The 22,257-nt window shown below is 55.7% G+C and overlaps 1 protein-coding gene across 1 annotated transcript; it reads right to left on the bottom strand.

The window, feature by feature from the left end:
• RFLNA (refilin A) lies at positions 1,853 to 17,082 on the bottom strand. Its single transcript, XM_018061379.1, has 3 exons — positions 16,656 to 17,082; positions 5,147 to 5,256; positions 1,853 to 3,423 (listed from the first exon to the last, which is right to left on the bottom strand). The coding sequence occupies exons 1-3, from the start codon at positions 16,860 to 16,862 to the stop codon at positions 3,090 to 3,092; spliced, it is 651 nt and encodes a 216-aa protein (XP_017916868.1). The 5' UTR covers positions 16,863 to 17,082; the 3' UTR covers positions 1,853 to 3,089.

Here is a 22,257-nt window from a genome sequence, read left to right as displayed (position 1 = left end):
CCGCCAGGGAGGTGAAATCATGTGCCCATTTTGCAGATGTTCAGAGAAGTAAAGCAAGAGACTCTTTCCAGCCACCATGCCATTCCCATGTCGGTCTTCCCCTCCCAGGGAGCTTAGTGAGCAACCTCTGCCCCCCAAGGGTTTGCCCAGGGCATCTGGATCTGGAGGGTGTTGTGGGGAGGACAGAAGCCTTCTGCAGACAGCACCCTGAGCCTCGGTAGTGGGGTCACCAGCGTCCAGGCTCTGTTTTGGGGGTAGTAATCCCAAGGGTTGGGACAGGTCCCAGATGAAACGGGCACCACTTTCTGCCGGCCTCCAAGTCCTCTGGGTTCTGGTAGGACACACAGCTTCTCTAGAGGAAAATCGGGGTGTGCTTGAGGGCCTTATGGCTGCAACCCTTGCACCCCTGTTATTCCTCCCCTCAGGGTGAGCCTCTTGGAACCCTGGCCATACAAGGAGGCAGGCTGGAGTTCCAAGGTCATCAGGGAACATGCAAGCTGTTTTCACGGTCCAAGGAGATGGTCTTGCTTGATTCTCAGCGGCACAAGTGCTACCCAGGTCCTTGGGGAGGTACTGAGATCGTTAGGGTGGGGGGATGAGGCCTATCGGGGATGACACCTGTGAAAGACAAAGGCAGGAAGCAGGACCTGGCAGGGATCCAGCCTTGGTCAACCAAGAGCCAAGACGCCCGTCAGAGAGATCCCGTCCCTGTGCCCTGTGACTGGAAACCATCAGCTAACTACCTGCCCCGGAAGTTGTTTCTTGAACAGCGACCCCTGGGACATCTACAAGGTAACCAGGTTTGTCAGCACCATAATTGCACATGTCAGGAAGCCCAACCCATTTTTCCTCCCAAGCAGGGAGATCAGAGTTGTGACTGGAAAGTAAACTCAGTTGACTTTGCCTGGCGCCAGCGATGCGGTCCCAGCACGCGTGCGTGTCTGCACAAAGCCCCAGCGCTGTGTTTGCGCCCCGTTTGTCCTCCCCAAGCAGCCGAGGCCTCGAGATTCTTTCTCTGGGTGACATGAACTTGTCCCTTGGCCTTGCCCTCCTGCCTTACCACCCCTACTCCTTGTCAGAGACCATCCTCCTGCAAGGCTGGAGTCTCTGCAAAGACACCAAGCGTGCGCACTCAGTTGCTTCCATCGTGTCCGACTCTGCTACCCCATGGACTGTAGCCCACCAGGCTCCTCTGTCCATGGGATTCTCCAGGCAAGAATACTGGAGTGGGTTGCCATTTCCTTTTCCATGGGATCTTCCCAACCCAGGGATCGAACCTAGGTCTCCAGCATTGCAGGTGAATTCTTTACCCCTGAGCCACTAGGGAAGTCCATTGCAAAGACACCAGCACTCCACTACTCAAAAGAGGACACTACCCTAAGCTGCTGAATGCCCTCCTCATTCACAATCTGGGGCCCCAGTGGCCCCTCCAAAGACGTGGACCAGATAGATGGGGAGAAGATGTAACATGGTCAAGACCTGCTTTGCAGAGGCAGCATGGGTCCTTCTCCAGGGATACAGCCAGCTCTGGGGGTCTGTGGGTGTTGAGGGCTGGCATACGGTGTGGCAAAGCATGGGAGCATCAAATATTCAGATTGCCGGGACTTTCTTTGGAATCACCCCCAGACCAAGTCCCTGCGTGGGGCCTGGGCCTCTGCATTAATTTCCTAGCTCCTAGGTGGAGCTGGTGCACCCTGAAGCTGTCTATGGGGAAAGGGGTGCTAGCATAGGGCTCTGACCCTTCCGAGTGTCTTCCTGTCCGCTGTGAGCAGCCGGGAGGGACCATGGGCCTGTGAATACCACCCCCTCCCAGGGAATCCAAAGGTCCTGGAAGCACGGAAGAGGGAACCTCTTTGAATTTGCACATTTTATTAAGATAATCAGTCATTCCTTAAGTTATTTCTTTGTTAATCAGAAAGCATCTTTGTGGAGAGACCACGCACAATCTGTATAGTTACATAAAAATACACCAGTCACCTTGCCTCTCCTGAATGTGAGCTCCAAGTTGCCCTTCTCCCCAGCGAGGGGGCTAAACCCCATCTTAAGGGGGAGGCCAGGGGAATGTCGGGGTAGCCCCCACCTAAGGGTCCAGTCTGAGGGCATCTCTGGCCACACTGGGGGGCTTTGGGTCACTGGTGCCGAGCAGCCCCAGGTCGTGGCCCCAGCCCCAACGTGTCCTGGCTCTTCCCAGGAGCGCGGGGCTCTCACGTCTTCCTCCCTGACCTTGCGCGTGTGCAGTGAGCCCTACAGCACCAGCCATTGCCGAGTCATCGCTGTAGGAGGGAAAGGCCTGAGCGAGGGCAGCCGGGCCCCACAGAGTCTCTTTAAGCTGACAGCTGTCAGGTGCTGGTGGTCATTTCCAAGAGCTTAGATGCCTCCCCTTGGCACCTGGCTCGAGGGCTCTGATGTTCCCGAGTCCTGGTCCTGAAGGCGTCGGCGGACGGGTTAGCAGTCGTCGGCCCTGTGGGTGAGGCTCTGGACATGGAGCTGAAAGGCTGCGGTGCAGACGGGCTGGGCCCTCCATCCTCTGCCCTGGGGCACGGGCACCGGGACAGCGTGGGCAGGGCTCCTCCTGGTGGCTCCCCAAACACAGCCTACTCTGGCCCTGGCATCGGCATCCAACTTTAGTCCAGTCTCCTGGCCCACCATCCGCCGGAGGTTGCCGGGCTACGGCTCTGGGGGTTAAGCTGCGTGCATTTATTTGAAAGGCTCGCTTTGGAAACAGCCTCCTCCAGGGCTGCCGGGTGTCTGAATGGCCCCCTTCTTCCCTCCTGTGCAGCCAAGGCTGGGATGCCTCCATCCTGCCGATGCTCGGGGTGACCTCGCCTCAGGGGCAGCCAAGGACACGTGCCTTCTTCTCTCCATTGCTGCCTATCTACCTGCCCCCGCCCCCTGCTCCTCCAAGAGCCAGGCCCAAGCTGTCTCCCCAAATAGGTGCTGATAAAATATATGTGTGTATTGGGTGAGTCCCAGCGGCCAGGGTAAACACAGCCCGGGGTCCCTCTCAATAGCGGAGTCCATCCTCTGGCCACCCCAGGGATGGCCCTGGTTCGCCGCCGATGCCACCACCACCCGGGCCGGGCTGCGGGTCAGAGCGGCGCAGGGCCCAGGAGGCCGGGCCCGGGGCGCGGGCACAGCTGCAGCTGCACGCTGGCAGTGAACCAGCAGCGGGGCTGGCCCAGACTGAGGTGCAGGGTGGTGCGGAAGGAGTTGCTGGCACACTTGGGGAAGATGATGGTGGTGCTGCGGAAGCGCAGGGCGCGGGGTCGCGGCTCCAGGGTCAGCTGGCTGCGGTAGTTGCGCCAAGTGCAGTTGGGGGCGGCCACGATCGTCTCGCTGTAGGCCGTGACCGTGGGCACTGGAGCATAGAAGACCTTGTCCCGGAAGTGCTTCTCCGATGCGTACTTGACCTCAGAATTGCAGCTGGTGGAGGGGAGGACAGGGGTGAGCCCAGGGCCAGGCAGTCAGGTCACGATCAGAGGGCAAGGTGAACATGGAGCAGCCTGGGCTCTTGCAAAATGTCAAGGTCAAAAGGACAAAGAAGGGACCCTGCCGACTCGGAGAAGACTCAAGAAATGGGCCAACTACCTGCCACACGTGCCCCTGGCGGGATCCTGGACTGGGATTAAACACAGGCTATAAAAGGACATTTGGGGACAATGGGCGGAATTGGACTAGGCAGTGTGATGTCATGTTTTTAGCTTTCGCTGGTCCGATTTTGGCAAGCAGACCGTCATTATGTGAGAGGATGTCCCTGTTCTCAGGAAGGACACCGGCCGGAGTTATTTAGAGGTTCGAGGTCAGGATGTCGTCATCCTCCTCTCAAACAGGTCAGAAAAAATGCTTTGTTTATGTAGAATGAGGGAGAGTGTGTGGATGCTCAAGTCAATGAGGGCAATATGGAAACAAGGAGTCAGTACAACCGGGGCCCCCCATACTCTTCCTGCAACTTTCTTTACATCTGAAATTTTATCAAAGTAAGCTCCCCCAGAGTAGCGTCGGCTCCTCTAGATGAGTGAGCCCCTCGTGCTGACCCGTGCTGAGTCGCTCAGTCCTGTCTGACTCTGCAACCCCACAGACTGCAGCCCGCCAGGCTCTTCTGTCCATGGGATTCTCCAGGCAAGAATACCAGAGTGGGTTGCCATGCCCTTCTCCAGGGGTGACCCCCTCACGAGTGGCCAGCTGCTCAGCATCCCCCAGATCTGCTCCCATATCATCACACTGGAAGGTAAAGCTGTGGAGAGCGGGGGCTTCACCTGTCTCCTTCCCCACCGGATCCTACAGGTGATCCACGGGGAAAGAGAAGCAGACTCCCAAGAGCCCAGGCAGCCCGCAGCCACCCTGGCTGGGGCCTCTGATAATAAAAACTAAAAAGGAGAACTTTGGGGGCAGAAAATTCTTTAAAGTAGACCCATTTGTCTCCTGGGAACATATCCAGAGCTGGAGGAGCAGGAGGCAGAGGGTCCCACATCCCTGACCAGGCTAGAGTGATGTGAACAAATCCATCTGAGCATACCATGGATACGGGGGCTAGACCCACGGACCTCAGACTGCACCTTCTGGAAGCCTGAGCCCCAGAAGCCCTCTCAGGAGGGCAGATGGCTGGAGAAAAGCACCTGAGGGGGTGGGGTTATTGTTCAGTTGTGTCTGACTCTTTGTGACCCCACGGACTGCAGCACGCCAGGCTTCCCTGTCCTTCACTATCTCCCAGAGCTTGCTCAAGCTCGTGCCCATCGAGTCGGTGATGCCATCCAGCCATCTCATCCTCTGTCGCCCCCTTCTCCTGCCCTCAGTCTTTCCCAGCATCAGGGTCTTTGGTTCCCTTAGCTCAGCAGTGCAGGTGCCACTTGAGATGCCCTGTGATGAGAGGGCACCTAATACACTTCTGGGCAATGGCTCCTTAGGGGATAAAGGGGAAAATTTATAATAACAATCAGCCAGGTTGGGGGTAAAGGGCCTGGGATGGGGAGATGAAGGGTGTGGACAGTAAGGGCTGCAGAGTCTCTCCAAGTCACAGCCATGCCTCCTCGGGGAGCATCACCCAGAAGGGCTGCCTAAAGCGAGGAGAACCTGCTGAAACCCCCAGCCTGGCCCCCCACCCATCCCACCCCACCCCACCCCTACCCAGCCCAGCAGCCCCACTCACCGGATCTCTGGTGTGGGTTCTGGGTTCACCTCAATGCTCTCCCCAAAGAACACAGGCAGCATCCGGGGCCTCATCTCTCGTGCCGGGGTGCTTGGGGGGTGGGCAGGGGGCTGTGGGGAGAGCCAGGGACGCAGGGTCACGTGAGCAGCCCTTCAGCACTACAGCCTCAGCTCCCTGATGGACACAAAAGGAGCTCCCCATACCCTTCCAGTCCTGGCTTTCCTGGAAGCCTGCTTCTGCGGGGTCCATCAGGAAGCCCACCCCAGCGTCCCTCTGTGGAATCCAAGCACTCTGATGCCCACTCACCCACTGGCCTGCCCCCCCCCCCACCAACCACCTGGTTCTCAGGCGTCACTATAAGGGGACGTGGTCATGGCCTCTTTCTACAGTGCCCAGGCCGCCTAAGCCCCAAGAGCCAGGCTCAGAGCCCTGTAGAACTGAGAACCCTCTCAAGGAGCCCCTGAGCCCAAGCCTCGCGAGCTGCCCCCCGGGGTGACATGGCAGGACGGAGCTCTGCGATGGGCTGAAAACCGCACTCATCAAGGCAAGAGTTTCCAGCCCTTCTTGGTGCATGGCTGTGGGTCCCTCATTCAAATCCTTCACGAGATCCTCTCTGGCCTCACCTGGATGAGGGATCACAGCAGTGGACACTCTTCGAGCGTGAACTGCACCAGGCACTGCTCTGAGCCCCCCGTGTACCCATTCATTCATTCATGGGACGGAGCTGTTACTAGCATCCCTGTTATATAGATGCTAAAACTGAAGCCCAGAGTGGCCAAGTAACTTGCCTGAGGCCACACAGCGAGGAAGGGGCAGAGCTGGTGGCCTAGCTGCCAAGCCTGTGCCCTCGCCCATGTTCCCCCACTGCCTCTCAATGCCCACAAGACTGGCGCTGTAGCCCCAAGACCTGACCTGTCACTCCGTGCTCAGAGCAAGCTTGCCCTCATGCACAGGATCTCAGAGCCGCCCATCCAGGCCCATATCCAGCTAGCCTTGGCCACATCCCAGGCTGCTTCTGCACGTTGGCTTATGCTGTTCTCGGTACTGGGAATGTCCTTTCCTTTCTCTCTGACTTGGTCTAAGGCGACAACTCAGAAACCAGCTTCCTGTCTTCCCGAACATCCTCTGTGGGGTCCCTGGAGCTCCCACCTGCTGGTCTCCATTGCTGCGACCCCTTTGTGTGTCTATCACCCCCAGGCCATGAGCACCTTAAGATTCAGGACCAGAGGCCCACTCTATGCCCAGTGCCTGGCACCTTTCAGACCCCGTGCTGTTCAAAGGCAGGACCTCACGTGCAATGCAGCACCTTGCTCCCCCACACACTTGTGAGCCCCTGAGCCAGCCCCATGCCTGTCTTTTAATCTGCTATCTGCCTATGGATGTGGTCACCGAAGCTGCCTCCTCAGCTGATCACATTGTCCCCAGAATACAGGCCGATGAAGGACCACAGGAAGGAAATACCCAAGACTTGGACAAACAAGGGGTTCCCCACAGGCCCCCAGCAGCTGTCCTCAGGGTGGTCCCATCTCTCCTTTGCTGGGCGTGGCAGGTAGAATAATGTCTCCCAAAATGTGAGGTCCTAATGCCCAGTTCCCAGGAATGTGCAACCTTACAGGGCAAAAGGGACTTTGTAGGTGTGATTAAGGATCTTGAGATGGGAAGACTGTCATGGAGTATCCCGTGTCCACCCTACCCCCCATCATCACAATGGTCCTTATAAGTGAAAAAGGGAGTGAGCAGGGCAGAGTCAGAAAGATTGAGGACATTACCCTGCTGTCTTAAGGATGGAGGATGGGACCACCAGCCAAGGAACATGGGTGGGAAAGGCAAGGATTCTCCTTGAAGGAGAATCCCCTAGAAGGTGGGAAAGGCAAGGATTCTCCCCTAGAGTAGAAGGTGGGAAAGGCAAGGATTCTCCTTGAAGGAGAATCCCCTAGAAGGTGGGAAAGACAAGGATTCTCCCCTAGAGTATTTGGAAAGAACGCGTGGGTGTGCGCTCATTCGCTTCAGTTGTGCCCGACTCTGTGTGACCCTATAGACTGTAGCCTGCCAGACTCCTCTGTCCATGGGGATTCTCGAGGCAAGAACACCGTAGAGGGTTGCCATGCCCTCCTCCAGGGGATCTTTCCAACCCAGGGATCGAACCTGCACCTCTGAGGTCTCCTGCTTTGGCAGGCAGGTTCTTTACCACTGGCGCTAGCTGGGAAGCCCCCAGAGAGGATGCCTTGCCCAAATCCTTGCTTTTATTAATAGCCTGTGAGACCCATTGTAGACGGCTGGCCTTTGGAACTGTGAGGTATCCTTTGCATCTACTCTGATTTTGCTTGTTTTTGACTGTGCCGGGCCTTTCTCAGCACACGCGCTCTTCGGTGGCCTCAGTCTTCTCCAGCTGTGGCCCATGGGCTTGGTTGCCTGACGGCATGTGGGATCTTAGCTCCCTGACCAAGGATAGAACCCACGTCCCTTGCATTGGTAGGCAGATTCTTAACCACTGGACCACCAGGGAAGTCCCTGGAACTGTAAGCTATCGAGTCCGAGTTGTTTCAAGCCACTATGTGTGTAGCCATTTGTTAGAGCAGCAATAGGGGGCTAATACGTCATGTGACCTGGCAAGCAACTCCCCACTCGCAGTTGCAGCCTCCTGGTCCCCAAAGTGGGGTGACAGGAGCACCTGCCTCACGGGCCGTAGTGAGGACTGCAGGATTCAAAGTGCGTAAATGAGTGGGACTGTACCTGGCACTGAGCAAGCTCCGTGTAAGTGTGGGCTTGTATTCTGAATGCTTTTCATAAAGGGTCAGGAGGCAGGGGTGAGTGGTCCTCTCCAGAGAGAGGTCAATCCACACCCCCTTTTTAAGCTTGAGACAACCCTGTTCTGACCTGCCGGAAGCAAGCATGCATCATTCAGGAGATTTAAGTTTAAATATAAAATAGTGATGGGAATTCCCAGGTGGTCCAGTGGTTAAGATTCCACACTCACTGCCGAGGGCCCCGGTTCAATCCCTGGTTGGGGAACTAAGATCCCACAAGCTATGCAGTACAGTCAAAATTCTAAAGAAAGAAAATGATTTTTTAAAGTGACAAGATTTTAGAACTTTGGGTGTTCTCCATGGCTCTGTGAACTCAGCACTGACCTCAGCTATAAAACCCCATGACGTGATGTTCATAAAAACCATACTCTCTCCCTGCAAGACTCTCTGAAAGTATGAAAGTGATCATGTTAGTCGCTCAGTCGTTTCTGACTCTTGGCGACTCTATAGACTGTAGCCCACCAGGCTCCTCTGTTCATGGGATTCTCCAGGCAAGAATACTGGAGTGGTGAGCGATTCCTTATCTGAAGTATGGCACTCCCCCAAATGTGTGCAGTGGTTTGCTGAGCACCTACTGTGTACCGAACACCTACTCTGCACCAGATCCTGTGTGGGTTGGATGAATCACAGTGCCTCCCAGGATTCGTCTTGTGGGACAGAAGAGGAGAGAGGAAGATGCAGGCATGCAAGGGGCTGTGGACACGGGTGCTAAGGTTTTTGGTGGCATCTCTAGGTGGAAGGGTAGAGGGAGGAAGAGGTAACCTGCTACTGGTTTTCATCACCCACCACCCCCTACCCCCCTACCCCCCCCACCCCGCCCCCACTCCCCACCCCTATGAAAGAACAGTTCCTAAGCTCAGAAGCAGAGAGTACTTCTTTGGGAGGTAATGAAGAACCAGGTACCACCATCCCTCTCAGGTTCACTCAAGCCTCCTAATGAGAGCTGAGTTCATGTTTGGGGCCCCATTCTGGCCAGATTTCACTCCCTGACTGGCTGCCAACAGAGGGAACTAGGCTGACTTTACAGGCTGGGCCAGGAAGCTGGCACTCTGGGCATCATTGTCCCGAGGGGCCCGGTGAAAAACAGCTAAAATCCGTCCCACCCAGGAGTGCCATACAAGAGCTGGGGGAAGCTACTGAAAACCCAGACGGAGGCTGGCATCCAGGGACCTGGGCCACAGGACAGCTGCAGGCCACCCCCGCAGGGTTCCAGGGGCCTGTGCAGCTCCTAGGTGCCCCACAGCTGCCTGCCTGGCCCCACAAGCTTGGGGCTCAGTCTTGCAGCTACAGTGGCGGGCTAGGAAGGCAAGCCGCCGACCTTGCAAAAGCAGCTCACCCAATCCCCCACCCCAGCCCCCGGACACCCCCATGGGAGCCACCAGGGTGAGGGCAGGCTGTGGAGAGGGTTGGGGCACACAGGCCCAGGGGACCGTTGCTGCTGCACCTGCTCGCCTGGCCGCCATGTGGAACGAAGAACACTCCCAGGCACCTTGCTCCCCTCACAAGTCCCCAACCCCGGGGGCAGCCATAGGCCAGCTTGTTCCCCTAAAGGCCCAGGTGCTTGCTCCACTATGAAGAGGACCCACTGAGAGACGCCTGCGCCCAGGGAACCTGCACACTGTGCCTCAGTTTGTCCATCTGTACAATGGGATTATGCCATTTGTGAAGCCCACAGTCCGGGGTACCCAGGTGCAGGCTGGTTAGTGTCCCCTTGAAGCCCTGAGGGGCAGGGCCAGAGGAAAAGCAGCTGACACTCCAGGGCAGAGGAGCGGAGAGGCTGAAGGCTGGATCCCCATCTCCCAGACACCATGCCCTCCACCCTAGGATAGTAACACAGTTGGACCAGCCCCCAACTCCTTCTGGGCATCAGAAGAGCCCCATTCTAGCCTGGGGAGGGGGCTGGCCTGGCTCCCTGGTCTCCTGGGCAGGCAGGGCATCTGCGTGGGGACCAGGGAGGACTTCAGAGAAAGCAGGACCCAGAGAGCAGTGAGTCGCGGCTGCCCTCTGCCCGCCAGGCCCCACCTGCCTCGCCCAGTGATTCATGTGCGAGGATAAATACTGGAAGTAAAAATACACATGGGCGTCTGGAGCGCTGCCGTCTCTGGCTGCTGTACACAGCACGGCCCCAGGACAGCAACGGAAGATAAGTGCTGCTGGGCTGTGAGGGCTCTGTGCCGTGCGGTGACAGCCCAGCCTGACCGGGGGTCCCAGCCCGGCTGGCGGGGACAGCTAGGGGCAGCACAGGGGCGTTTGTCCCCAGGCTGGGTGTCCCACAGCGGCCCCTCACCTGCCACTGCATGGAACGTGGCTAGAGCCACGTGTGTCCCATGAAACTTTCTGCTCAGCCAGGGGGTATCAAGCCCCCATCAGTGGAGAGCGAGTGGCAGGAGGAAGGGTCCAGGGAGACCCCACACTGGCGTGGGGGCGGGGCACCCTCATCAAAGCCATGGGGAACCTTTGTGAGGGCTGAAACGGACCTTCCCAAGGCTGCTGACCTACCTGGTGGCCACAGTTTCTACTGCGATCAGAATTAAACTGATGATCTTCAGCATGTTTGGGGAGTTGAGACCAAAAGCTCCCATGGTGGGCTATGGTGGACGGTAGCCTTCACCCATGAGGAAAGCGATTCAAGAAGGGGTTATTTATGCCCCAAGAATCCTCATCCTTTTTATGAAAGGCCTTGGGGATTGGTGGTCAATTCTGGGTTGGTGTGGGAAGGGGCGGCAGCAGGGGCAGGGGGCTCCCAAAGGCTAGTTGCACAACACAGAACAACAGAGGAGGTGAGCGGGGCCAGGCTGGGGAGCCAAGGGGACCCCAAATGGTCCAGGGGCTGACACTCAGAGAGCGAACCTGAGCCAAGCTATAGAGCACAGGTTGGAGGCGGGGCTGAAGGACAGGCCTGCTCCCCAAGACAAGTGACCAGAGGGGCCCAAGCGACAGGAGGGTGCTGGCTTGGCTTGTGACCCCCACAAACGTATAAGTGTGTGTGTGAGTCACTCAGTCCTGTCCGACTCTCAGCGACCCCACGGACTGTATGTAGCCCACCAGGCTCCTATGTCCATAGAATTCTCCAGGCAAGAATATTGGAGTGGGTTGCCATGCCCTTCTCGAGAAGATCTTCCCAACCCAGGAAATGAACCCTGGTCTCCTGCATTGCAGGCAGATTCTTTACCGTCTGAGCCACCAGGGAAGCCCCCACAAAAGTATGTTCACATCTTACTTTCTGGGACCTGGGGGTGTGACCCTCCTTGGAAATAGGGTCTTTAAGTAAGGAAGATCAAGTTAAGATGAGGTCCCACTGGGTGGGGGTGGGGCCTGATTCAATACAGCTGGGGTCCTTATAAAAAGAGGGAGCTTTGGACACAGGATATACAGAGGGAAGAAAGTCCCTGGGGATGGTGGCGTGTGTCTACAAGCCGAGGCACACTGAGGCTGGCAGTCACCACCAGAAGCTGGGACAGGCACATGAATGGGTTCTTCCCTAGAACCTATGGAGGGATGGTGGACCTGCTGACACCTGGGTCTCAGACTTATGGCCTCTTTGTACTATATCCCTCCCCCGACAGGGAGGCCAGCAGTCCCAGGGTGAAAAGGACAGACCCATCTCTGGGTGCCCCTCCACCGGGCGCCACTTTCCCAGGATGGTGGCTCCTGATCGCTCCCTCACCCCCAGAGCACTTGGCAGGGCAAGGGCCTATTTATCTTCTTTTCACACTAAGGCTCCAGGTGGAGCTTCTCAGACAGGTGAGCCTTTCACAGAGAAGCGGGGCTGTCAGAGAGGTTGCTGGGTTTCCGCTGGAGGCCGCTGTGTCCAGGATTAAACAGATGGGGGCTGAAAGGAGGCACCAGGGTTTCTGGCTCCTCACAGCCTTTCTTCCTTCACACAGGCTCCTCCCTCCGTGGACTGACACACCCGGTCCTCTTCCCTTGACCCTGCTTAGGCAACTGCGCTGGTCAAGGACACACCTGTGGGCCTGCTGGGGGCCAGGAGGCTGACTTGTCTTCACAGTCCGCCATACACCTAACCTTCCATTTTTCTCTTCATTTGTCCATCTGCTCGTCTGTCCCTCCCATTCATCCATCTGTCCATCTACCCATCCATCCGTGTGTCCATCCATCCATCTATTATCCATTGTCCATTCATCCACCCATTTGTCCATCCATCCTTCTCTCCACATATGCATTCATCTGCCCATCCTCCCATCTGTCCATCCATCCATCCATTCATTTGTCCATACATTCTTTCCAATCTGGGCCCTAGCTCCCAGAGAGGGAACTCCCTTCCCTCTCTGCCCTCATCCTTGGTTTCATCAACACAGACCAGAAACAGAAATGAGAAAATCCAAGTGTCCTTGGGTGGAGGGCTCTGGGGGCCCAGCCAAGATCCCAAGAGGCGGCTGTGACCAAGATTTCCAAGAGCTGGGCTGCAGCCCCAGGAAATTTTCAAAGATGGGGCAAAAACAGCCCACTCCCCATCACCAATTCTACCTGGATCTGGCCCCAAGGGCTGCCCTCAGAATCCAGGTCCAGGGAACCAGCACCTCGTTCTTCGGGAAATTCTCCAGCGGGCCACTCAGGCATACACTCAATGTATAAACAGACCCCAGGAGATGAGATGGGGGTGACGGGGCCCACAACACTGGCTGCTAGAGAATCCACATCCGCATCTGAGGGGTAGCAGCTCAGACTGCCACCTCTGGTCACAGGGAGGGCGAGCCCTTCATATGCCACAGGTGGGTAACCTCTCATCTCCCCCACCCCATGGCGGCTGTCCCCTCCAGTGGGCACCCAGAGATCATGACTTGAGATCCCAATGCCATCTGCACTCTCCCTAAGAGCGGTAAAGAGGGGACAGGGCTAGTTGCCCGAACTGCCCAGGTTAACTTGGAGGGGTGGGTATCTGCCACACACACTCACTCAGCCCTCCTGGCAACATAAGCCTCTCCCCCATGATGCCCCCAAAGTCCCCCAGCTCCTTCCAGGCAGCACAGGGAGTCGGGGGGGAAGTACATGGGAGCTGGTGGTCCAGGGCCTGGGAGCTTGAAGGTGGTACAGACGGCTTCTGTCCTGTTCCTGGCTGTATCCTTCAGCGGGCCTGGCTTAAATATTCGAAGGATGAACGCAGCTGACAGGCAGAGCCTGGCTGGCCCAGCAGGCGGCCTTAGCTGTCCCGGTGTCCTGCAGGTGAGCGGGGCCCCACCGTGTGGAGATAAGACCTCCTTCCGCCCTCCACAGAGCCTGTTACACGCGGGCCCCTCTCAGTCAAGTCTCTGATTTGGGTTTCTAAATTTGGGGGAGTCTGGGAACTCATGAGGCTCTCAAAAAATGAAAATGAAACAGCCACAGGTCCATTCTTAAAAGACCAAATGGAATTTTACTTTCTGGCCTCAGCTGGGTCTACAAGTCCCTGTATTGGCCTTGGCTGGCCTCACTGCGGCAGCTCAACCATGCCGGCTTGCTCCTGCCTCAGGGCCTTTGCGCTGGCCATTCCCTTGGACTGACACATGTCTCAGGCCTATGACCATGAGGGCCACTCTCATTTTTCTGGTTTCCATTAACTGTCACTTCCCTGACCACCCTGTCCACTCGCACCCAGCTCTTTAAGGGTACTTAACAGTCGCAAAGAGTCAGACACGACTGAGCGACTGAACTGAACTGAATAGTCCGTCTAGCGTTGTATCACGTATTCAAGTTGGTGACTGTCTCTCCCACTAGAATGTCAGTTCCATGGTGGCAGGGACCACATTTGAACATCTTGTTCACCACTGTGTCACCCACGAGCCCCAAAACTGCATGACATACAGTAGGTGCTCAGTAAGTATTGGTGGAATGATTCCCAGATCTTCCTTTGGCTTGAAAATTGCTAGAAATATTACCATTTTGCTTCAAAGAGTGGGCAAGAAAAAAGAAAAAAACCTATGGTCAAGATAGGGTGGTGGTTGAAGGTTCACTCACACCCAGCCTGGTCCCCAGTGCCTTTTAGGTCTTGGGGGGCAGTGTTGCAGCCAGCCAGTTACCCTACATCCATGGGGTACTGTCCAGAAGGTAAGTTTAACTTATTTGCAAAAAAGCAGGGGGAGAGGGGAACTCTTTTTAGAGGGTGAGCAAATTTAACATGCACGTCCAGCATGATAAATACGGTGACAAGCCTGTGAGGACCTCAGTGACCTGGGGGTGGGGACAGAACTGCAGCTCACCCCGCCCCGCTCCACCCGCTGGGGCGTGTGGCACCAATGTTGACCGGGAAGGCAGTGCCGGGAACAGGGTGTCAGAACAGAGGTGTCTATCCCAGGCTGAACCCCAGGCCCACACGGGGTGCCAAAGCAAACCCGGCCCTGCGTGGAGTCAGCCTCTTCCTGGGCATTTGAAACTACTGGCTCCAAAATGCAGGAGAAATTTCTGTCCTTTTGTGCAAGATTGGCAGCTGGTATTTTTGCCTACATCTGCTCCCGGGAAACATTCTCAGTGAGTGTGTGTGTGTGTGTGTGTGTGTGTGTGTGTGTGTGTGTGAAGTCACTTCGGTCATGTCTGACTCTTTGTGACCCTATGGACTGTAGCCCACCAGGCTCCTCTGTCCCTGGGATTCTCCAGGCAAGAATACCAGAGTGGGTTGCCATTTCCTCCTCCAAGGGATCTTCCCAACCCAGGGATCAAACCCACATCTCTTATGTCTCCTGTGCTGGCTGGCGGGTTCTTTACCACTGGCGCCACCTGGGAAGCCCCCCAGCCAACTATACTCCAATAAAAAATTTAAAAATAAAAAATATTAAACAAAAAAATTAAGTATGTTAAAAAAGTTTTTAATAAAATTTTAAAACCCAGGCAGATAGTTAATTAGCCACACAATGAAAAGTAGGATAATGCAAGGTTTAAGTGTAGATGCTCTGGAGCCCAATTTCCTGGGTTCTAATCCAGCAAAGTCACTGACCTCTCTGTGCCTCAGTCTCCCCCTCTGGAAAATGGATCTAACAAGAGCACCAACATACTTCATAGGGATATCATGAAAATGAAATGAGTTGGCAGAAGTAAAGAGCTTTAGGACAGTTCTTAGCACATGGGAAGGCTGTCTAAACGCAGATGTCATTACCTGTGCAGACAAAGCCCCAGGTCTTGCCCTCAAGCCAAATTAAAAAGATTAGAGACATAGCTCAGTTCCATATCTGGCATCTAGTTAGCAAGGAGAAGGAAAACAGGGCAGCCAAGACAAGTAAGCCGGGTGCCCTGTTCCTGTGGCTGCCCCTGGCTGGCAGGAAAAGCATCCAGAAAACCTTCTATAAGGCAAATTCTGGGTGACCCAAAGAGTAAAGGGGAAGCCTGGTTCTCCGCCCCTATCCTCCAAGCCGCACTGTGTAGGACACCAGAGGAACTGAGTCCCAACGCGAGCAGCCCAAATAACCCCCATTTAGCAGTGCCAAGTCTGAGACATTCGTGCAGGAGAGTTGGCGCATTCGGATAACAGGATCAGTTTCACTGCCAACAGCCAGGGTCACACCTATCGATCCCTGGAAGTCCGGAACGCCTCTCCCACCCCCTCACCCACAAAGAGAGAGCAAAGTTCAAATTCAGCACATAATTTTGGTCTAAGACAGGGGTTTCCCAAACTTTGCTGCACTAGGATCGCCTGGGGAGGTTTTAAAAATCCTGATGTCCAGTTCTCAGCCTCTAATAAATCAAATGAGAATGTCTCGAAGTACGAGGTGGGTATGGGAATTTTTTTTCTTTTTTTAATCTCCCAGAGGTCCCCATGTCCTCCCAAGTTTGGAACCCACTGGAGCAAAGGACAAGGGAGACACCAGCGACATTTCTGTCTGTAGGCGGGAGGCAGGAGAGCCATTCCTTTCGGTTCTGGGGAGATTTTCCAATGAGCGGGATGCATTTACTGCCTTGTGAGGGACCAAGCACTGCCGGGGGCCCCAGGAAAGTGCTGCCAGGCTGGAGTCGTGCTAGTACACCCGTTAAAGCATGCAGAGAACTGCAAGAACGGGGAGATGCCACCGGGACTGGGAGCAGCCTCCAGATCTCAGTTTGTCATTCCTCAAATCAGAAGGCACCCAATCCCGCCCGCTTGGCTCCCGCCTGCCGAGGACGGGGTGGGGTGGGGGGGAACCCAGTCTCAGCCCAGCCAGTAAGCGGGGAGACCCTGGCAGTCCACCTGAAGGTCCCAGCGCCTCTGACAAGAGGTAAAACTCTTGCACCTCTTGCGCCTCCGGACCTGGGGTTCCAGCCTTCCCCAGGCACCGCCTCAACTCCACGTCAACATCCCTCAAAATCCTGAGGAGGAAGGGTTCCTGTCTGGGTTTGGTTTAAAAAAAAAAAAAAAAAAGCCTTTCACGTTGGCAGCACAAGGGGAACAGTAAACAGGGAACCTGGGTCCATTGCTGCAGCCTGGGGTTCCAGCTCAGCTCTGGGAAGCCAACCTCTTTGAGAATTTCAGACGGTCCTCACCCCCTGTTCTTTTACTGCTGACAATAAGACTCCCTGGAGAGGCCGGCAGCCAGGGAGAGATCTGCAGGGACCAGGCTGGCCCACCCCCACCTAGGCGCCTCGATCCCAACCTGGGGAGCATGGCTGTCACTTGGGACACCTTCTTGGCTGGGGGGATGCCGGGATGAACCCAGGCCTGGCTCCTGAAGTACCCCGTCTCCTTGGGGGGTTGTGGGGGCAGGCACTGCCCCCCTTTCTGCCCGAAGGTGCGTGCTTACCGCTCTGGCCTCGCCGGGTCCGGGGGCCTCAGAGGAGGCGCCGGCGCCCCCCGCGCGGGCGTCAAGGATGCCAGGCGCCAACGAGTAGAAGGGCGGGCTGGGGCTGGGGCTGGGGGGTAGCCCGGAGTCGGGGCTGTCCAGCACACCCTCCCGGCTCTTCTCCTTGAGGCTCTCCTCCATGCCCTGCAGATGCAGGTGGCCCACCATGTCTAGGGGGCGCGGGGCGCAGGCCCCCGGCTCCTCGGGGGGCTCCTCCACCGCGCTCCGGGGCCCGGGGCGGGCGGGCTAGCGGCGGCGGCGGGGCGAGGGCTGCGCGCGCCCGGGACCTGCAGGCAGAGTCGAGGGGCGGCGCGTCAGGCCCCGGGGCTCCCAGAGCCCCCGGGTTCCCCGACCGGCCGGGCCGTGCGCGCCGCGTCCAGGAGGGGCCGGCGGTCGGGCGCCCGGCTCTGCGCGCTCGGGACGGCCGCCTCGCCGCGCTGCCACGCCGGGCCTGCCGCCCGTCCGCCGCCGCTGGCCGCGCTCCAGCCACGCCGGGCCCGGCCTCGTCTCTGCGCTCCACCGCCCGCGGCCCGGCCCAGCCCGAGGCGCACGCCGCCGCGAGGCCCTCTCCGCACCTTCCCGGCCGCGCCTCCTTTTCTAGGCGCCTCCTCCTCCCTCCTCTCCTCCTCCCGGCCCACCCCGCCTGCGGCCTCCTCCGCGGTGGGCAACCGCCCCGGCCGGCGCCTCCACCAGCCCGCGCCCGGGGGACTGCACAGCTCGACGTTATGTGTGTTTTAGTCGCTCAGTCGTGTCTGACTTTGTACGACCCCATGGCCTGTAGCCAGCCAGGCTCCTCTGTCCATGGGGATTCTCCAGGCAAGAACAGTGGAGTGGGTTGCCATCCCAGCTCCAGCGGATCTTCCCAACCCAGGGATTGAACCCAGGTCTCCTGCATTGCAGGTAGATTCCTTACCATCTGAGCTACCTGAGAAGCCCTACAAGCCTCCGGAACAAACACCCCAGTGGCAGCACTAGGGGGTGATTCATGGCGTCCTCAAGCCATCCTAAGTAACATCTGTAGTAGTAGTCGTGCCAATAAAAGAATCTTCAGAGATCTGTTTTAGAAAGTCTGTAACTTAACAATGGAAGGGGCAAAAACAAGATTCTTAAACGCTCACCAGGCTTCAAGACCTGTTCCTTGGCTCCTCTCTTTCCAACGAAACTGTCCACCCCTCTGTTTACCTTCTAAGATAGGAACCAGTGGCCAGGGGCACTTGTGTCTCCATTATCGATCATACGAGGCCAACACACTGAGCCTTTGGAAGTGGACATCACTGAGTGAAAATGGGGCTGGGGGAGGTGACCGGGAGATTAGAATTATGTCCTGACTCCTCCAGCATTTTGCTGGGTGCCTAGTTTCTTCCCAGGCTTCCCTGGTGGCTCAGAGGGTAAAGCGTCTGCCTGCAATGCAGGAGCCCTGGGTTTGATCCCTGGGTTGGGAAGATCCCCTGGAGAAGGAAATGGCAACCCACTCCAGTATTTTTGCCTGGAGAATCCCATGGACAGAAGAGTCTGATGGGCTACAGTCCACGGGATCGCAAAGAGTCGGACATGACTGAGCGACTTCACTTTCACTTTAGTTTCTTCCAAGCAGGTTCTTGCTCGCTGACAAAGGTCTCACCCGTCTTTCCCCTGTTTTCCTTCCTTCCTTGCTTCTCTTTCTTCAGGTGACTAACAAAGGGGTCCTTACATTTCCAGCTCCCACCCACACATCTACCCACACATATACTTCCACACCATCCCCAGGTGAGCCAGCCTTCCATTCTGAAAGTGGGGACTTCAGATGACTGATAAAGGGGATCCTTACCTTTTTAGCTCCCACCCACTGAGCCACTCCACAACACCTCCATGTGATCCAACCTTCCATTCTGAAAGCAGGGAGCCCAGGGGTACCTGCAGGTTGCTTTGAAAGAACCAAAGGACTGTGGAAGAGGCTCATATTCTAGCTAAGGGAACAGAGGTGGCAGGGAAGGTGTGAGAGTGTGGATACATACACTACTTAGTTTCTCTTTGGTTGGTGTCTGCTCTTCAGACAGCCCCAAACTGAAGGCACCACCTTCAAGCATGTTCATCCCATGAGGATTGATCAAGCCCCCACTGTGTCTCCAGCCCTGGCTCAACCTCAGAACTACCCGACAAGCAAGACAGTCCATCTCTGGGGTGCCCAGTCTGATGAGTGGCGGAAGCAACACTGTGAGGTTCAGGGAGGAAATTAACAAGGAACTGCCAGCAAGAACCATCAGTGGGACAGTTTCTTGCTGGGGTGCTGATGGAAGTTGACTCTGAAAAGGTGACATTTTAAGATGAGTCCTGAATAACCACACGTGAGCTGGAGGAAGAGAATTAGCCTTCAAGGTGGGGGACACCAAAGACAAAGGTGCTGTCAGTAGTGAGAATGAGATTCAGTCCAGGAAGTCACAGAAGGGCGGGGTAGCTTCCTTCGAGTGTGTGTGTGGGGGGGGTTGCATAGAGGGACATGTTATCATGAATTTACAGCCCATTTCCATATCTACCAGGAAGATCATGGGCAGTCTGCTGCCCAAACAGAACTTTGAATATCTGGAACATTCTAGGGAAAAAAAAAAAAAAAACACAGAACTGACTGTTTGCTTCAATTCTTGGACAAGATATGAATTCCTTAGCCTTGGGCTCCTTGACCAGAAACACATGGGTGACTTATCATTCACAGGACAAAAGTGGGGGACTGTGCCTTCCAGAACATGAACACATTAAGATGCACTTTCCTTTTCTTTTTTTGGCCGCACAACAAGGCATGTGGGATCTCAGTTCCCCAACCAGAGATCGAACCCACATCCCTTACAGAGGACACTCATAATCTTAACCACTGGACTGCAGGGAAGTTCCAAGATGCACCTTCCCCAAATGCTTACCCACTCGAGTCCACAGAAGAGAGCTTGCATCCATTGCTGGGCTCCCCTGGAGAAAAATCTTTGACAAGAACTGACTGCTTCTTATCCCAGGCCGCAGCATCCACCAAGGGCAGGTGGGGGACTGGGGGCGGTGTGGGGGGCAGACTTGAAGGGTTATCTTGACTTTATTTAAAGTGTTGCTCTGTTGCTCACATGGAATTTTTTGTATTAAGTTTGACCTCTAAAACATTGCAATAAAATAGTATTTGTCATGATTTCTGAGTTTGGGGCATTTCCTATGCCATGTGCCATTTATTTGGCCATGTGCTATGCAGGATATTAGTTCCCCAACCAGGGATCGAACACACACCCCCTGCACTGGAAGCTCAGATTCTTAATCATTGGGCCACCAGGGAAGTTCCTGGGACATTTCCTTAAATTTTGTTCTGTAGGCGCGTGCCCCACTCTCCTCCCCCGATCCTGGCTCTCTTGTGCCATTCAGGCTTATTAGAGGTGCCTTCGTTCTGGAAGTTTCCTTGCACCCACACACAACTTCCCCTGAAATGGAGTAACACTGGGGATGTGTATACACCCAGCAGCAGGAAAAACATGACCACGCTACAAATGTCAAACGCCCAATGAGCAGCCCACACAAACGACTCCGGTGACCATGACCTCTGACCTATTCGAGTCCACTGCTACAGGCCGGGGGCTGTCCATCCACTGAAAGCCTGTACTGTAAAAAGCTTCTGTCTCCCTCCATGCCATGGTCTGCAAATGTCAAAGAGAGGAGAAAAGGCCGAAATTTCCATAAGTTAGCTTGAGCCAGGGGCTAGCATTGGGTGGCTGGCTGGCTGTCTTGGTCGGTCTCTGGAGGAAAGGGGCTGGAATCTTGGTCACAGGAGGCGAGAAGAGCAAGAAGAGGGATCGTTTCAGATCAGAGTAAATGCTCTGGGCCAGGTGCTGTGGGTGGAAGCGGAGATCGAGTTTGCAGGGATGCCTATGTGGGGCTAAGGGATTTGGACTTTATCTGCCTGAGGATGCGGAACATGTAGATTTTAAGAATGATATGGGATGTCCCTGGTGGTCCAGGGGCTGAGACTCTGAGCTCCCAACGCAGGGGGCCGGGGTTCGATCCCTGGTCAGGAAACTAGATCCCACACACCACCGCTAAAGACCCTGCGTGTCACAATGAAGATCAACGATCCTGCGCACCCCTACTGAGACCTGGCGCAGCCAAAGAAATAAAGAAATAAAAAAGAATGAGCTGATGTTAATTGCTTCTGAAGTTGGAGCTAAGAGGGGAGAGTGGAGACAGAGAAAAATTGGGTGAAGTTGATATTTGACAGAAAAGAAATATTAGGGTACCCGACAAGGGGTCCAGAAGTGGGTAGCCAATACTGGAGGGACAGAGACCCAGGAACCACACACTTCCGGGAAGGAAGAGGCTCGTTCGGCAGCTCAGGCCGTCACCTACTTTTAAGAAGGGTGACCTAGTGTGGTCCCAAGTTCCATGGGGCTCACCCAGCACTCCAGCCTCAGGGAGACTTCCCTGGAGCTGCTCTGTAAGGGAGAGAAATTCAATGCTGGGAGAGGGGAAGGCCAGCGGATGAAGGGGAAGGGCACAGAGGAGAAAAGGCTTTTTCATGGACAGCCATGAGCCACTTGTTCCAAGCAGCAGTGAGCAACATTCATGAAGTGGGGTTGGGCCTTCTGACAAAGGCCCCTGCACACACGCTGTCTCACCCTGGAGCCAGGCAAACTACCCTCACACTCCAGATTCCCGTGCATTCCTTCCAGTTTAAAAGGGAGCAGCTCAATCCGTGGAGGCTCAGAGAGGGTAAGTGATTTGCCTGAGGTTACACAGCTGTGAAGATGAAAGCAGAGCAGAGGCCTTAAGGATGGATATGGGGAAAGTTGTCAGTGGGTCCCATTGTGCTGTGAGATGGGGGAGGCAAGACTTAGGTCTCAGTGCCTGGCAGCGAGGCATCCCCCTGACCTGCACAGAAAACACCGAGGCAAGCAGCCCATCTGGGGAGCACGTTGAAGACCCCAAAGGCCCAGAGGCTGGAAAGCAAAGATTTTGCTCACGTGACACAGTGATTGTTCACAGGTCACCTCCCGGCTTGCCAACTGCCCTGGAAGTTCCTCGAGGACAGGGCTTGGCACTCCTGTTTCCTGGTGGGCTGTGCACACCATACACAGCTAGTCTGAGTAATTGTACTTAACCTGAAGGGCTCTAATCACTCATATAGCAGTCCCCAGGGAGGCAGTGGCCGGTTCATTTAATCAGATTTGTATAGTTTCCCGGGGTTTCCCAGGTGGCTCAAATGGTAAAGAATCCGCCCGCAATGCAGGAGACCCGGGTTGGAATTATATCACCTTTAGAGAGGAGAAAACGGAGGCACAGAGAGAGTAAGTGTTTTGCCTAACAAAATAGCAGAGCCCAATCTTCAGATCCTCATCTTGGTTATTATTCAGGAGTCTGTCTGCAATAAGGAGCTGTCTCTTTGCAGGGGTAGAAGTCAAAACCCACCCAGAAGTGCCCTTCTTCCTCCAACGAGGATTTGGTTCCCACGGGCAGATCGGAGCTTGTCTGCTCTTATCTCATGAGCTTCCATCAAAGTCTAGATGAGGGTTCTTGCCGGCAGGAATGGGGTGCACCCCTGGGTGGGGCTATAATAGGGCCCATG

The sequence above is a fragment of the Capra hircus genome, chromosome 17 (assembly GCF_001704415.2).
Source record: "Capra hircus breed San Clemente chromosome 17, ASM170441v1, whole genome shotgun sequence".
In the NCBI taxonomy this organism is placed as follows: domain Eukaryota; kingdom Metazoa; phylum Chordata; class Mammalia; order Artiodactyla; family Bovidae; genus Capra; species Capra hircus.
The sequence above is the reverse complement of the archived record's forward strand: the minus strand, read 5'-3'. Positions and strand labels throughout refer to the sequence as shown.

Excerpts from the sequence above, each read along its gene's own strand:
- RFLNA (XM_018061379.1), bottom strand. The coding sequence starts at position 16,862 with ATGGTGGGCCACCTGCATCTGCAGGGCATGGAGGAGAGCCTCAAGGAG. Across the intron at positions 5,257-16,655 it reads GACCCGGCGAGGCCAGAGCG|CCCCCTGCCCACCCCCCAAG; the intron begins GTAAGCACGCAC and ends CTCTCCCCACAG. Across the intron at positions 3,424-5,146 it reads GAACCCACACCAGAGATCCG|CTGCAATTCTGAGGTCAAGT; the intron begins GTGAGTGGGGCT and ends CCCCTCCACCAG.